Source organism: Phoxinus phoxinus, assembly GCF_949152265.1.
Source record: "Phoxinus phoxinus genome assembly, chromosome: 19".
NCBI classification, from domain to species: Eukaryota; Metazoa; Chordata; class Actinopteri; order Cypriniformes; family Leuciscidae; genus Phoxinus; species Phoxinus phoxinus.
Window position 1 is genome coordinate 9,808,846 of NC_136894.1, and position 17,312 is coordinate 9,826,157.

General features: G+C 38.1%; 2 protein-coding genes across 11 annotated transcripts in view; one reads left to right on the plus strand and one right to left on the minus strand.

Moving 5' to 3' along the window:
- nhsl3 (NHS like 3) overlaps positions 1-10,286 on the plus strand; it is a 77,065-nt gene extending 66,779 nt beyond the window's left edge. For 6 of the 10 annotated variants that reach the window (XM_079590481.1, XM_079590476.1, XM_079590482.1 and 3 more), the window contains 6 exons: positions 4,327-4,482; positions 4,573-4,613; positions 5,055-5,181; positions 5,482-5,589; positions 5,751-9,356; positions 9,447-10,286. In XM_079590481.1, the coding sequence (XP_079446607.1) occupies positions 4,327-4,482; positions 4,573-4,613; positions 5,055-5,181; positions 5,482-5,589; positions 5,751-9,356; positions 9,447-9,469 (4,061 nt within the window). In that variant the 3' untranslated portion in view covers positions 9,470-10,286. Of the gene's footprint in view, positions 1-1,776; positions 1,882-4,326; positions 4,483-4,572; positions 4,614-5,054; positions 5,182-5,481; positions 5,590-5,750; positions 9,357-9,446 lie in introns of those variants that run through there. The other 4 variants (XM_079590478.1, XM_079590483.1, XM_079590485.1 and 1 more) reach the window with 2 other exon arrangements.
- yars1 (tyrosyl-tRNA synthetase 1) lies at positions 10,154-17,268 on the minus strand. The gene is made up of 14 exons (XM_079590490.1): positions 16,947-17,268; positions 16,604-16,674; positions 15,766-15,912; positions 15,492-15,667; positions 13,672-13,801; positions 13,350-13,430; positions 12,894-12,986; positions 12,625-12,760; positions 12,456-12,541; positions 12,224-12,359; positions 11,962-12,062; positions 11,686-11,879; positions 11,436-11,577; positions 10,154-11,344 (listed from the first exon to the last, which is right to left on the minus strand). Exons 2-14 carry the CDS (start codon positions 16,658-16,660, stop codon positions 11,234-11,236), a joined length of 1,590 nt encoding a protein of 529 aa, XP_079446616.1. The 5' UTR covers positions 16,661-16,674; positions 16,947-17,268; the 3' UTR covers positions 10,154-11,233.
- Between the last annotated feature and the right edge of the window lie 44 nt (positions 17,269-17,312).

Sequence of the window (17,312 nt, forward strand, 5' to 3'; positions counted from 1 at the left end):
TGAATTAGAAGTATTAAAAATAAATAAAAAATAAAGTTATTTCAAAATATGAATACATACTAATAATATATAAATAATACTAAACACTGTTTTTCACTACAAATGAATTGCATTCATTTCTAGAAATGAATTGCATTCATACAAACCCGATTGCTAATAGCCAAGTCAGCTGAGTGTTCAGTTCAGGAATACATTAAGTGTCATTTATAGGGACTCAAAAGCTTTAGTGTGAAGAAACTCAAGGGTCTGGTGGTGGTTTAAAGGCATGCTCTTCAACCCTCATCTCACACCATGTGCCAGATGGTGTCTTTTGGCTCCCCTGATAAATATTCATGGGATTTTGTGTGTTGGACAACAGGCAGTTGGTAGACTGGGTGCAATCTAATGACAGACTGAAAAAAGAAAAAGATTAGTGAAGTCTATGGGATTTTTTTAATCGAATTGCTTAGAAACGTAATAGCACATCTCTTAAACATCTAAGTTGAGGTACCAATTCATGCATTCAAGGGGTTTGTTAAATTGTAATTATGATATTAATGTTTACCTTAGCAAGCATAAGAAAGGTTCAGTGAATTGAAGGGAAAAGTGGTGAAAGTTTTCCAGCCGAAAATAGTGACCTTTCTTTTTCAGTTTGAAGTGATGCCCATAATTCTCAGCCAACTCCACTTGAGTCTCTATTCTAGTGCCAAAGCTAGAGCAGCGAGTAAGGACATGGGACACACAAAAAATTGTTTAATGGTAAAGCGCTGCAGCAACCCTAAAGAGGTATATGAAACACAAATAGTAGCTCATGTTACTCTAAACCTGAAATAATCTGAACTAATTCTGACACCTGCTATAAATGCCTAAACCAATATACTCTAAATCTATTCTTGCAGTCTTTTCTCTGCCATTTAAAGTTAAAAATGTAAGATATACAACAATGTCACTAGAAAAACAATGTCATTATAAATGTTATACTGTATAACATAATGTAATCATAAAACCCATATGATTTTTGATGGTTTGAAAATGTTCAACTCTGCTCTCTTTCATAAAATGGAAGCCTACATGTTTCAAATAATATCAGTTGGCTATCGTATGGTTTCAGGAGTCCTGGAAAATAGAGCTTGAGTCACGCACTTTATGATATTTTTATAAATTAGAGCTTGACAGCAATAAGTCAAAATATGACATTGTATGGGACAGAGTAGCATGAACTTTCTTCAAAACATCTCCTTTTGTACTTTACAGGTTTAGAACAATGTTATAATAATTGGGTTTTGGTTTTGCTTAAACTATTCCTTTTACAGTTTAAGAGTGTTTGATTCTAGACGATCACTGTGTACTTAAAAAAAATAAAAAAAAATCAATCAAATCTATATGCCTTTTAACTATACTGTGGGTCAAATTGTAAAACAGATGTCCTGGTAGTGTGGCATGTTTCCAAGCTGATTTTAGGGGTGGCAGATTAGCCAGGCTCCCCCTTTGAGGCAAATCCCAAGTTCAGTTGGTGTATGGTACAATGGAGGAAAACAGCCAACACGTTGGGGGACACCACACAGTAAGATGTTGACAAAAGCCGGGGCGAGGGGGAGGACAGATGAAGAGGGGTGGGAAAGATCAGGGCAGCTGGAGGATTGGTGGCAAACAGTAGATCTCATTGTGTCCGACCTGATTATCCTTCACGGGAGACAGCTAGTTGACATCACTTGGTCCGTGTCTGCAGAAGTGGACAGTTAGTCATGATGCTGCTTGGTGAAAGAGTGTATCTCTAATCAGTTAAGTAAGAGACACTTTCAAACTGCAATGATCTCTACCTGGACCTTTATCTTAAGACAGACATGGTGGTTTTTATAAGTAAAAACGTTCGGTCTCTGTTGTCAATCTTCAAGAAGAAGGGTGAGTAGACATTCAAAAATGTATAGATGATTAAAAAGAATTTATAGATGATTATTCACCTTCGAACATTAATATTTTTCCTGGTTTTCAAGATACTATTTGCTCTTCCATGCAAATCTATTATTTAGATAATGTATTTAGACTTCTAGAATTAACAGATGTTAAAAAGGTAAAGGCTGTTCTTTGTATGCATGTACTTGTTACAATATTAAGTTCAGACATACCGAAGTTTAAAATGGCACAATAGGCATAAATATATATATATATCGCGGTTGTGGATTCATACCTGTCCTGACAGTGTGGTTGTTGGAGGCAAGGTTCTCTGTATATATGTAACAGGTGGCTTCTGAACACTGAGGGAAAATGTGCAATGAAATGCTCATACATTTACAGACTCAATAATTCTAATATTCCCGTACAGATAGAGATTATTACGGAGTAAAAAGAGAATAAGTTTGTTTATTATTTTGCCATTCATACATGAGGTAATGTGCGGGATCCATTTACGATTCATTCTTTAGCATGCACACTTTTTGCTTTTACCCATATACTTTTATACTAGAGGACTTTGTTCATGTTCATCTATTACTCTCAAAATTAACAAAATTTGAAAACTTTTTATACAAGTGAAGCTTAAATATTTCTCAGTTGTAAAACATACCCCCACCAATGTTTTAACTGAAATCCACTTGAAATTGAAACGAAGTTGCATTGAACATGGTAATATTCCTTCACCTTTAAAAAGGAGTAATTTGTGAAATGGACTCATACAGCGCACTTGCCAGTGTGCGTTGTGACTCTGTTGTATCACAATGTCTGTAGTCAGTGCCAGGACACCTGAACCCCCCATGGGGTGTACTATACAAAAAGCTTAAAAGTTGATACCTAGTGAACAGTTAGAAATCTGCATAAATGGCTAAGAGGCTGAGAAGATCTCTTTTAAGGGAAAGTCCCTGTCCTAAAACACTCCCATTAACTTCATTTTGCAATGCCTTTTGAAACATCAAAAAGGTTATCTCATGTCCAGTAGTTTAAAGCACTCAAGAAGAGGTACACAATGAAGTATGAGGCTTCTCACTGTTCCTTTGAGAGTGCCCCAGTCCAACGATAGGCCACCCTCAAGTGTCCCGTTTCCCCCTATTGTAAAGTTAACAGTGAGTCTCGGTGCAAGTCACACACTAACTAAAGAAATGCATGTTTTAGGAATAAATATACCAATAAGAGGTAACTTTAGGTCACCTTACTGCATTTTCTAGTCTGAATGTTCTCATTGGGTCAAACCAGATTATATAGTATCTGCTACCCAAAACAACTGAATGATTTAGGTGCATTGCCCTTATTTGGAGGATGTATCACAGTTCCTCAGATTACAGCCAAGCTTGGTCTTGTTGGGTAATAAACAAGTACTTGACTGGAATATTTCAGAATTAAATTGCTAGAAGATTTAAAATAAGAAAAAAAGTCAACTTCTTTCTTTGAACGCATAGGCCCTTGTGCTGCCATATGTTAAACAGAGGCGGCGAAGCAAAGGGTAATCTGGTATTTCAAGGAATTAAAGATCAGAAGGGATTACCTGGTCACAGCATGAGTGTGAAGTCCATTGCCATGTTGGAAATCTATCAGCGTGTGCCGCTAACGCCTGTCAATGATCTGAATAGAATTAGCTGCCAGCATTAGCAGGTGTTGCTACTGGATAGAAAAATAATGAGCAGAGTTAGATCATTTGACATCCAGATTTGCTTTCATTGAAACTCATTCACAAAATGGGGGTGTGGACATCTTTATTCAGTCATGTTACAGAGAGTAGCCAAGCAATGAGTTTATTTTTTTAACAAAGATAAATTAAGAAATTATATTTACTTAATTATTCAGTAAGACGATGTTATTGCGAATATTATTGTTTCAGTGTTTTATACTAAACAGTGCTTGGTACTTTAGCTAGCTTCTTTGCACGAAGAACAACATAGTGACGAAACGCGCTCTGTAGAGCAGTTTGTCCGTTTAGATCAACATGGCGGCGCAAAATGGCCATTTCAATGTAAGGGGACCCGTGGTGTATGTAGATAGAAATGGCTCATTCTAAGGTAATAAAAAAAATAACGGCTTCTAGTATAAGGTCTTTATATACCACTGGAAACATAGTTATCTATATTATATTGAATTTCTGTCAACAGATCCTCCTAAATATTACACAATGCACCTTTAAACTCTCCTTAAACTTTGATTGACCGGCTATGATTTGATGATCTAATACTGCATTTTTATTTTTTATTTTTGATATGTGAAGGTCAAGTATGGTAACCCAGGGAGCAATGATTGGTATGGTACCAGTCTGACTCTCTAACCATTAGGCCACAACTGCCCCAGATTTTGGAGAATCTTTTCGGAAAGACTGCAACCATTTTTATGTAAATAACAATACCTTTCCCTTCCCTCTATTTTTAGCAGGCCAAAAACAGGATGAGCAAAGAAAGCTGACTGTACATTACACAACCTCCCAGCACTACCAGGAGAATGTGTTCATAGATGGGAGCAGGCCACAGTACCTGGAAGACCTGCATACAGAAGCACAGGAGGGACTGAAGATACTACAACAGGAGGGTGAGCCTCATGCTCAAATCAATAACACAAAATGTACTGGTCTATGACAACATTGATCCACTGCTCACATTCTGACTTTTTTTCATGCAGAGCACAAAAATGGGGTGGACTTTCAGGATGATCAGACTGAGGTAAGCCTCTGAAGTAAAAAATAAATAATAATTATAGTTCTGGAATCTATTATATGTTAGACAATAGTAGCTAAATGTAAACAAATAAAATGTTTTTAAACTCTCAACAGTGGCAATTCTGGTCTATCCTATCTCTTAGATATTGACCTTCTCAACTGTATATAACAATGAAAACCATAAGACAAAATCATAAAACTTTAATAAAAAATAAAAAAAACTTTAAGGGGCCCAAATCCAACAAACCTCTTATGATAAGAAGCCTTAGTTGTAATTATGAGAGAATTATCATCAAGAGTTTTCTTTTTTGCACCCTATTTATGGAAGAGTCACATGACGTCATTCATTCTTTAATATGAAAACAAATATGTATCATTTGTATAATAAATGTACAAATAAATGTTATTGGATTGCTTTCTAACAATGACCTCCATTTCTTGACAGCCTGAGGAAGACACAAGCTCAAAAGAAAGAGATGAATCACTTGAGACTGATAGCACTGCTGGGCACTCTGTCAATTCAATGTCGACTGTCTCAGCGGTCTCCTCGCATCCAGTGCTTACACGTCAAGGTATACAATGCTGACTTTAAGATGGTCTTAAAGTAAGCCATGCTTAGTGACATATTACCTCTGTTTCCTCTAATGTGTGGTATAACAATACAAAGACAAAACCATAGATTTATCAAAATTAAGTTATAATCTATCCTGTGATAGACAGGTTCAGAGAAAACATCTGGGAAAAAGTTATATCAAAGTTTTTACGGCACTTACTTTGAATTCGACTTCATAGTAAATCTCAAAACAACTGAAGAAAATGGCATGAATTTTTTTTTTTTATTAAATCTCTGTTTGCTCTATCACTCACTTTAGGTTCCACGTTTAAGCCCTTGAACCCAGTTAAAATACTGGACAAGACCAAGAGGAGAAGTAGAAGAACAACTATCATGGGCATACCACAGCAAGTTCAAAGAGAATTGGGCATGTACAACTATGTTATTGACAGATTTTTTTTTTTTTTTTAAATCAGGTTTTTGAGAATGACATTTCTTAAAACAGCAACTTTGACAAGTATATGAGATTACACAGCTATTCAGCCAAAACTAGAAGAATTACATTACTTTGCTTTTTTTTCTACTTAGATATGGCAAGAGGAACTTTAATGCAGCAGTTTCCAAACAGAGAATGTGATGAAGAGGATTCATCTGGCACAGTTGTCATCCCGACAACTGATGGAGAGCTCCCTTTAGTAAATCACGAAGGGGCTCGTGTACACCTGCAGAACATTGAGGTTCTTCAGACATCAAGAGATGAGGAGTTCCTAATTAACCACATCCATTCTGTCTATCAAGATGAGTTAAACCGAAAGCTTGGTCTAGGAGCATGCCCTACACAGAGGCCTAAGTCTCTTGCTGTGCCACGGATGACCACTTCCTATTTTCTGCATGAGCCTCAAGGTCCCGTTATGTCTATTTCACCACAGGCCACATATTTATCCAAGATTATTCCAAATGCAGTTCTGCCTGCTGCAATAGATATCATTGAAATTAATCATGATCACAGCCGACGCAGTGCCAGTACAGTCAGCAAGAGTAGTTTAGCATCAGCTAGCCCAGCTTCTTCACGATCAGGAGGTGGGACAAATCAAGGTCCTCTTACCGCTAGCTCCAACAAGAGCCATTCGCAATCATCTGAGACTGTCGTCTCCAATTCCTCGACAATCTCTTCAAAAGGAAGGTGTCTACCAACCTTTGTTGTTGACAGCACCAAAGAAGTTTCAGATTTAATCCCAAAGGACATGAGTGTTACAAGCTCAAGAAGTTGGACAAGTTCTGACAGTAAAGATACAAATCACAGACTGGACCACAGGGAGATGGATGATGCAGGGGACAATGTTAGAAACAGCCTTTCGTTCTCTCGTAGTCTCTCTGTAATGAAGACAAAACTACCACCACCACCGCCTCAGAGAACCTATTCCCTGCATCATGAAAAACTTAAGCGGAGATCTAGGGAGCGTGTAGACATAAAAGATCTCAAAGATATAGCACCAAATGATGAGCAAATCGGTAGAGATCTCAGCAACGCAAAAGAAGACCATCAGTCCACCAATAACAATAAGAGTTGTGTCCATTCTTCCGTGCTCAGCTCATTAAGAGATTTCCAGACATCTGTGGAATCTAGCCCACTTAGTCCTGATCAAGCTTTTACTGGAAGTCATGTCAGATTTAGTAACTCATCTCCAAAGAAAACTGGAGAATCTGGTGAAAACAAATTTGATAGGACTTTATCTCCTTCAAGTGGATACTCAAGTCAAAGTGGGACACCTACGCATTCTCCTAAAGAGGTTAGTCCCTCCTCACCTGGAAAGAGAAGAGTTAAGCCTTCAAAACCAGAGAGAGCAGGTGTACAGAGCTCACCGGTGGTTTCAGTCTCTTCGTCAATGACATCTCTGTCTTCAGTCACATCGGATATGGCGCATCAGGACATTCAAACCAACACCACTCCATCAGAGCCATTGAAGTGCTCCCCTCTGCTTACCTTGAAAAACAAGGTAACACCTACACACCCAAATAATGCTCTTAGGGAACTGTTCAACATCCCCCCTCCACCAAAGGTAAAAGCCCCATCTCCCCCACCCCCTGAAACCTGGATTCATAATAAACGGACACTTGAACTATTATGTGGCCCAGGTCCAAACCCCCATAAGTTACATCAGCTTCAAAAACAACAAAAAGAATCATCAATAGGTAAAAATCAAAACGGAAATTCAATGCAAATCCTTGAACAAATGATCACAAAGACACAGACAACAGAAGAAAGGAAGATTGAAGAACAAATGGAGAACAAAGAAGCTGTAAAAGAAAAAAATGAGTCCATATCACCACAAGTGCACGAACAAACAACGACAGAACCTCCTGATGTGAGGCATAATGGAAGCTCAACATTACATAATGAACTAGAAAGTCCAGAAACTCTTGCAGAGGTCAACCAAACTATTTGTTTACAAGGGGGGACAACTGTAGAGGACCAAAAGGAAAGAGGAAGTCAATCACTTCTAACAACGAAGGTACCAACTATCAAAGTTGATCAAAGTTTGCTCTCACAAACAAACTGTGAAGTCAAAACAAATGGAGTAATTGTGAGCACATCTTCCCCAAGGAATGACAAAACCAATGAGGAGATCCAAAGACACTGCCATGTAAAGGGCTTTTTGAATCACAAACCAATGCAAACCCTTGGTATAGAAGTACCTGATGTCAAAGGCATTTCTCCACCTCCTTCTCCACCTCCAGAACACCACCCTCCTCCACCACCTACTAAAAAGATGTCAGCCTCCTCAGTGTCTATACCACCATCTAAAGAAGAAGAGGAACAGAAGCAAGAAAAAGAGGAACAGGTGACTTTCCTGGAGTCTTCTTGGCCTCCACCACCACCACCAATGGAAGAGTCTACTGACTTGATGTTTGAGGAACAAGATGAACTTGACTTCCCCCCACCACCTCCTTCATTCATGCATGAACCCCTCTCTGAGATATTGGTCAATTGCCATGAAGAATCATGTGAACAGCAATCCAATACAGAACTGGTGTCATCTAATGCCTCGGATATGGACAGCAGTCCAGACCAAGACTCAGAAATGCATACCATTCTCCCAGAAAAAATTGTACAAAATGGTATGGACAATAGACAACAAGATAAGCCTTGTAATAATGTATCAGACTTCTTGTTGGACCAAGTATTAGATGGCATGGAAAACACAACTGTAGCCTCTCCTAAAATGTCCTTTTTATTACCGGATGGATTTGTACAAGGGGAAGATTCATCAGAGCATGCAACACCTGAAAGCCAAGCAGATTCCAATGTGCCGCTTGCACCTCCGCTTCCAGTGGAAAACCAATCTATTGTTAACTTACGAAGGCACCTGAGCCTTGTAAACAAAGACAACAGGAGCAAAGAACTGTTGTGTCGACACAAAAGCACATCTATTCCAAAGGAAGATGCCAACATTCCACTTGTCACACCTTCCTTGCTTCAAATGGTGCGACTACGATCTGTAAATGTTGGGGAAGATCAAATAAACAATGATAGCAAACCAATTACTGAGACCACAACAAATGAGGATCACAGTTTTACTAGTCAAGCAACACCACAAAAGCCTATTCGCAAATCCTTGGCTTTGAAGTCCAACTCACCTGCTAAGTCGAATCCTGCTCCAGCCACAGTCCCATCCATGTGTCTCCAAGAGGCCATACGTATGAAGACAGCTGCTATGTCCTCCTGTAGAGTACCTGCAATGCTCAATCTACGCTTATCCTCATCTAGCACTGCTAGTTCACCTGTGCCATCCCCTAAAACACCAGACGGCTGTGACTTGCATAAGTCCCCTGCATCGACAGCCAGTTTTATATTCTCCAAAAGCACAAAAAAGGTTATCATTGAAACACCTTCTTCGCCTGAGGTCCAAGCAAGTCTCAAACAGAGACTTGCAGCTGAGATAATGCATGTTTCTGACCAAGCCAAGATGATGATTACTAATGGAACAAAAAAGGCAATTAAAGTGCCGCCACCTGTTGCTAAGAAACCAGTGCATGGAACAAATCCTCCCAACAAGATGGAGAATGTAACGCCGGAAAAGACAGAGATCTTGACAAATAAACAAATAACGAGAATTGAAGTTAATGGGCAAAGTGATCCAGTGCATCCTGCTGGCCAGCGAGCACAATCATTAGGGAGCCAAGAGCAACCAAGTAAGGAAGCATTCACAGGTTATTTCCATTTGTGCATGAAATACAGATGGAACCATGTAAATGATCATTTTAATTACATTTCTTTTTCAGGAAGTACAGAGACTGCATGTTGAAGAGTCATGGTGGATGAGTTTAGTTTTGATTGGACTGTTTAGTCACAGTTTGGCAAAGAAAAGAGGACAAAGCAAGTGATAAAAGCCCAAGTAAGATTGTGATCAAGGATCCATGGATACCGGAACTGTCTTAAAAGCCTTAGCCTGATAATGGCCTTCAAATGTATGCAAAAAGCTTTTTCCCCAATCTGTTTTTTTTTTTTTTTTTTTAAATAGCTTTATTACAAACTTTCAAGTATTTTTCTAAATGAGTTTCTGTGCTCTGGGAAAAGTCACTTTACGTTTATTGTGGACTTATTAAAGCGAATGACTGCAAGATTAAACTGACATCTAGTGGTCACTAGTGGTAGTAATCACTGCTTGGCGCAAAAAAAGTCAAATCCTGTTAAAATTTTGACATATCTAAATATGTCGAAGCACAGAGATTGATTGCTAGCTTTAATGAAAGAAGTCGATTCTACTAACAAATTTTTGAAAGGTTTAGTTCTACTGCAATCGGCTTTCAGCAAATATGTAATTATATGTACAGAACCGTCTGTTACCTTTATGAATTCTGAAGTATGCTGACCATGGCTGAAACATATAACATACAAAACATTTATATATTTACTTTTCATTAGATTAAAGCACTTTGTAAGCTAAATGCTGCATTTCTGTTGGAACCAGCAAATTAGTAAAAGTATTGACTGACGGTCCCTCTAAAATTGGTGTAAAAATATACAGTATATACATATACTTTAGCAACTATTTACTTCCAATGGAGTGAATAGAATTACAACACTGTTTCTGTTTGCATTAAAAGATATTTATAGATTTACCCTGTTTCGACTGTTTTTAAATTCCTTGGATATACAAATATTACATTACGCACAGTATACACCCCCCATACCACCATATATTTTGTTTGTCTGATTAATGTATGCCGTGTAATTCGTTCATTCATCAAACTAAATACAGTGTATCACAAAAGAGAAAACCTTTTCATGTTCTCTGGTAAAGCTGCTTTTTTTCAGTACAGCAAAATACACAAATGAGTTATAGTTCCCATAATCTTTAATCAAGAATTAACTCAATGTTTACATGGTAAAATTTTGTTTAAATAGACTCCCAAACTTTCATTTTCAGGTTAATATATTTAGGTATCTCTTTTCAATAGATCATGACAAAAACTGCAAAGGTACATTTGAAGACATTTCCATCAAGAAAAATGGTTATGAATCATCTGTTTATTTCAATGCGTTTGGTTAACATCAGATGAGATCTGAATATTACATTGCATGAAATTTGAGGTGTTTCCTTGTGAACCAAACTAAACTTATCCTAAAATATTTACCCATTACAGTTTATTATGTATATAGATTGTTCATGTCTGAACCGTTTCCATTAATGGTTAAATCGTTTAAAAAAAAGGTCAGACTGGAGACTGGCACCACAGGAAGACCTGAGTTTGAGGACAACAGATGAACTCCTGGAAGATTCTTAATTTGTCATTATAACAAATGAGCATGAGATTATTTACTGCCGTACTTAATGCGTAAAACATCTTGGACGGCAATACATGCAATGTAAAGCACAGACGATACCATATGTATTCTGCTCCAGTAATTGTGTTCCATTATATCGGCTAAATGAAACAGTAAAAATTAAATAATGGCATTGTAAGCCATTTGTTTTTCCATCAAGTCAGGTAGCATTGTCATGAGAAAACTGGGTTGTCATCGAAACTCAAGCTTTGAAGATTTTAAGAAAAATGGTGAAGACTGTCTAGCTAATATTTCCACCTTTCAGTGTTTTACACGTGATCTGTCCTAGTTTGGTCATCAGATTTTGCTCTTTCCATTGTGCAACATTCTCGCCTGAGATCTTCAGATCCACCTGAAGAGATCAGACAAATAAACATACAACCAAGAATAAGACAGTGATACCATAATGAGTGTTTAAGTACAAAAATATAAAACTCGCATACCTGTAACTTCTCAAACACCTTTTTCTTTGGTTTCAATTCATCATCTGGTTTGCCGGATTCATAACTTTCTACAAAAACACGGTCTCCTGGTGCTGATCCTTCTGGTGGATCCAAAGGCTCCACTCTCCTGGGCTCTCCCTCACTGAAGGCCATCGCATTCAGAAAGATCAAGACAAGATGACGTTTACTATAAGAAAATCTTCATTGATTGAATAAAATAGTTAAATTAGGGTGTATCAGCCCTACTAACATTGAAGCACAGAGCAGCATGGCTTGGGATTCAATCCCTCTCATTTTCTGAGGCTTTAGGTTGCATAGCAACACTACAAGACGGTCCTGAAGCTGCTCCTGGGAGATGTAGGCCACCAGTCCACTCACTACAGTCCGTGGCTGTTCCTCCCCCACATCAATCTTCTCTAAATATAGCGACTCTGCATCTGGATGCTAACCGGTAAAGAAAAAGGGGTTATTCAAACATCCTCTAATTGGAAAAATAAATCGTAAAATAATTGCTGGCCGTCTCTACCTTTTCTACACTGATGACTTTGCCTACTCTGATGTCCAATCTGGATGGGATGACCTCCTCCTCATCTGCGGTTTGTTTAGGGTTGCCCTTCGCTCCTCCTTCTGTGAAGCAATGACAATCAAACTGTGTGTAAATGTGCACATTTTCCTAAAACTCATTCGAAAGCTTGAAGAAGCTCCAATTTGTTTTTTTATTGTTAAATGGGATCACAATGTTCGATGATTGCGTCCAAAATGTTTTTAGGCTGTGTATTTTCACTCACTGTTTTTAGAGGGCTCTGGGTAAGCTGATGATGTCAGTTTCCTCAACTCTGGGGTTTCAAACTTCTTCCTGATGGGGTCCAACAGCTTGTTAAGAGCCAACTCTACTGAAGCCTTCAGGTCACCAGGATGGATTTGCTGCAGGTACAAGCAGGGCAGGGGTCATCACATGATGAATTTATGTAAACGTGTTATTTGTACATTAAATAGTAAAGATAATGATTGTTCAGATACCTCTGCAGCAAAGTCCTTCTCAACTTCCTCATAGTCAGTGAAGACTTTGTCGCCTCCCCACTTTGGATCTCTTTTAATCGCAAACTCTGAAAAAAAGAACACGTCATTAAGCACTTAACTAGATGTTTACATTTTCTAAAGATTTTTTTGTGTGTGTGCCTGAGCTCACCTGAATGCAGCGGGAAAAGCACATGCTTGACGAAGGACAGAATCCCATTGTTCTCAACATTTCCAGGCTCACAGAATGCCTTCTTTAGCTTCTTCTTCACCTCTTGGCTCTTATCCAACAGGTCAATCTTGGATTCCTGAAATCAGACATGAAAGTTTGAGAATGTTGAATCAATACGACATACAACAGCATAAGCCACTATCCCGTCCCGTCGAATCAATAGGATTCTTTGATTATATGAATCTTCAAAGTTGTAGATGGTAGCGTACCGCCTCAGAGGAGCTCATCTTGCCCCCGGTCAGTCCAGGAACCATTGGGTTCATCATGTGGATACGTTTGGTGTACCCAAGTGAGGGCAGGTACTGCAAAAGAAGAAGAAGAAAAAACTAAATATACCTATCAATTACGCCGTATGCCCATACACATATTTATGGGGATCAGCAAAGAGTCATCAAAACAGTACAATAGCATGGTTATTCGGTCCACCCCTTGCCTGTCCCTTCCAACTCACATATATACTATGCAAAAGTCTAGGCATATTAGATGCTTCAGAAAAACATTTGTTTTAAGACCGTTACTTATGTTTTGCTTCAGTGTGCCAGTGGAAATATCAAATTATAAATATTGTAATAATACAGTGAGATTTTCTATTTCCTACTGGCACACTAAAGTAAAATACAGTGTATAGGAAGTAGTTCAAAAAAAAAAAAAAATTTCAAATGTACCTTCTCTGCTAATGTGAAGATCTTCCTCTGATCCACCCCGCCAAACTGAGCATCTACTTTTAAAAACTCCTCATCCAGTGCCTGGTGGAAATAAAAAACAATATCAAGTGTCTGGAATATGCCGCAAATCAGAACAATGAACAGAACAACAAAAGGTCATCCACTATTTACAAAACGTAGGTTTAAATAGGAGGACCAAGTACCCAAAAGTACTGAATACATTCATGTGTTAAAAAATGCCGTAGAAATATTGTGAAGGATTATTCAAATTTTAAAATGAAAAAATTCTTTCATTTGAAAAAAGGTCAGACAATGTGCATACCTGTAGTCCAGGATACAGCAGACCACTCAGAAGAGGATGCTCAACCTGTTTGACCACCTCGGCCCCTGCTTTCTTTGCATCATGTTCAGTGACCACGGATGACAGTCGGTAAACATCCAGAGTGTACTCTCTATTATAGATCAACCACACGAAGACATTGTAATTTGCATTTACTTTCTTTATATTTGTTCATAATGTATGAATATGGGTGTAACGGTACATGTATTCGTCCCGAACCGTCACAGTACGGACATCAGTATTCGGTGCATGCAGTCAGACGACGAATCCAGTTAGTCACAGGCGATCCACACTTCAATCCTGAAGGGGGCGCACGCGGTAATTCAACACTGTTTGCTAACCACCACAGCAGGAAAAAGAGCAGAAGAAGAGACGATCGATGCACCGACCCAAAACAAGAGTTCAGAGTGCACGCGAGAGCTTGCTAGTAGCTTATACGTTGAGTTTCAATACATTTTTGTGATGCGCTCCACTAACTTCACGGAAAGGAAACCAGGACGGCAGAAAAGCAGAGTCCTGTTAGTTTTCTTTATTTTACAAAAGCACAATGTTTTTTTTGTGTGAGTGTACACTAATAAAAAAAAACTTTACGAATGACGTCTAACTCTTATCTTATCTTATTTCTGTATGACCAGTATTTTTAAGTTGTATCTATCCACTGTTATAAGAGACAAAAATCACGCAGTGGAATGCCCCGTTTACACGAAGGGAAGACGCAGATATTTCCCTGCGGTTTGGCCTCTCATTTACACGAAAACCCTGTTTTTATCACAGAAAACGATTGTTTCTAAAAACTCCAGCCAAAGTGGAGATTTCTGATAACGCCGGTTTATGTTGCCGTGTCAACTGGTAGAAACGGGGTTTTAGGTTCTCAAACATCACATTATGCGCCAGAAAATGCTTATTGTCATGCGAGCGCCCTTTGTTTACAGTTTGTTTGGGTACTGATCATGGATGCTGTTAAAGGGATACTTCACCTCTGTAAAGATGAATGTGTATTTAAAATGGGTCATTAATGTAGTAGAGATGTGAAATTATTTTTGAATTTGGAGCCTTCTAGACAGAGAAAAGCCAGAAAATGTTTGCATCATCGGAGGATTTTTTACAGACAAAAAATACATAAATCTCTCATCTCAGGGGGATATGAGGGAGGGAAGCACGGTAATTTGAAAATACAACAGATTTTCTACTGATACAAAGCTTAATGCTAAATCCTGAAGTATCCCTTTATGGTGGTACTCATTTTTACTTTTGTGCAAACGCTTTTGGCCTGTTTGCATTTGCAAATACAACTGCTCTACTATATCGAGGAGCAGAGGCGAAGGAGTGCACGGAGGTTAGCATTTTTACTGCATATTTTATTTTGCAGGAAGTCGCTCGTGTTATTCGTTGTCTGAGGTTTTTTTATCAGCCCTAAAAAAAAAAAAAGACGTATGCGAGTGCATTCTGTTTACTGCTTAGTGCTTAATACACTAAAGGAGGCTATACTGTACCATCTACCTCAGCGGGGACTAAAAGCTGCTAGGTGGAACAAACTGTCATTTGCACTACTGTTCAAAATAAATGAAAAAACCTAGTATTGGGGATTTGTTGCTTTTTCCTGTTGTACCGAACTCGTATCGAACAATGACCGCAAAATCGAGGCTTACTGAACCGTGACGTCTGTGTACCGTTACACCCCTAGTAAAAACTAATTCCCAGTACAATGCTTGGAATATCTATAAATTAGATATTGTGCTTGGTCAATTATCATCCGATGTAGTTCTTTGAATTACAGTATTTAAACGAAGAGGAGCGTTTACCTGCTGAGCTGAAAGTCTGTGCCTTTGACAAATTTGAGTTTGTCAAGGGGAACTCCAATGCTCTCCAACATAGCCTTAATGATCTGCTCATAGTACTTCACCCTGAGCTCCAGCAGCTCCCAGGGAGCCTTCATGTTGTCCAGGTAGGCATGGAGATCAGCAAAGAGGATGGTCACCTATAGAACAAAAACACAAATAGGTATACACACCAGAAATAAGTGCTTATATGCTGACAACAGTAATTCAGAACTAATACAGAACGCCAAAGTCAAACCTCGCAGCCCGCCTTCAGGAAGTCAGCGATCTTTGACATGGGGACAAAGTAAGCCACATGGGGTTTGCCTGTGGTCGCTGTTCCCCAGTAAACCTTCAATTCCCTCTCCTTCAGGATCTCCTTCAACCTCTCCTCACCAAGAACCTCCTTTGAAAACAACAGTGGCAGAAACAGTAAGTATGGGATGGATGAATGGATGGATGATAATTGATATATAACTAAATGTAATTTTTTTTAATTGCTTTTTATTTTCTGTATTTAATTATTTCTTTATTTGTTCTTTCATTTATTTTTATATTTCTTTATTCCCTCGTGTATTTATTTCCATTTTCATTTACCGGTAATAATACCCTAAATTAATTTGCCCTCCCTAAAATGTGAAAATAAATAAATATAACAATAAATAAACTCATAAATAAATAAATATAAAACTGATATTTATTTATTTTTAAATTATCCATTTAGTTAAAGAGAATAAAAATAAATGTAAGAAGTACATGCAGAAAATAATAAATGAAAGCAAAAAGTAATACAAAACTAAATTCAGGATCAAATTAAATTAAACAAAACTATTAAATTATTGAATTAAATAAAACATGTATTCCTTTATTTATTTTCCTATTACATTACTATTTTTTTCCCCACCATATATATATATATTTATTTATTGGTTTTACTTTTTGTCTGCCAGTTTGGGGCTCCATAGAACTGATGGCACATGCAAAAATGAAATCAGAAACCTTTCAAATGAATCTCTTCTAAACAAAAACAGCTCCTTTGACAAGATACTTCAAGTGTTAAATATGTTTTGAGGATTTAAGAATCTATTGTTTTTCACCTGAAGGTTTCTGGTGATGAGCTGGAACTTCTCATCAGGGCTCAGCTGCTCTCCCATGATGTCTGCTGCTTCTGTGCAGATTAAGTAAAAGACAGTTACATGTGATTCTGGTGGTAGCCAGAGTTATTTTCAAGGATCAGTTATTTAGACCTGGTCTTTAAAAAAAAGAAAGTGACGTGCGCTATGAATGAATAGCTGAGGATGAGCTGTCTAATATCCATTTCAATGAGTGATAGAAGCACTACAAAGCAGGCAATAAATCGGCATACGAGGTCATAATTATCCTGTAATGTCAGTAAATAACAGATTACAAAAGATCACATATAAAATAAAAAAAGCTCACCGGTGGTTGCTGAGAAACGTGTGTACCGGTGACAGGCTTTTCCGGTTGCAACAAGATTTCATCACGTGTTTCATAATAAAAGCCCCATCAGACATGTCAGTGAATAGAGGTTAGCATCATCAGTCATTTAAATAAAAATATTTAGATTTATATCTGTGGAATATATTGTATATGTCTAACTAAATATGTATCATTGAGCTTTTTTTCTTTTTCCGAAATACTTTTTTGTAGTGTGGTGGTGTTGCATCAGCTCTGAATAATCAATTGCCCAGCTATTCATCAACAGGAAGAGTAATCGACTGAAGAACAACGAGCTACGATCCATTGCAATAGCTGTCTGTCTCCATCAGGGGACGCTCCTACCCT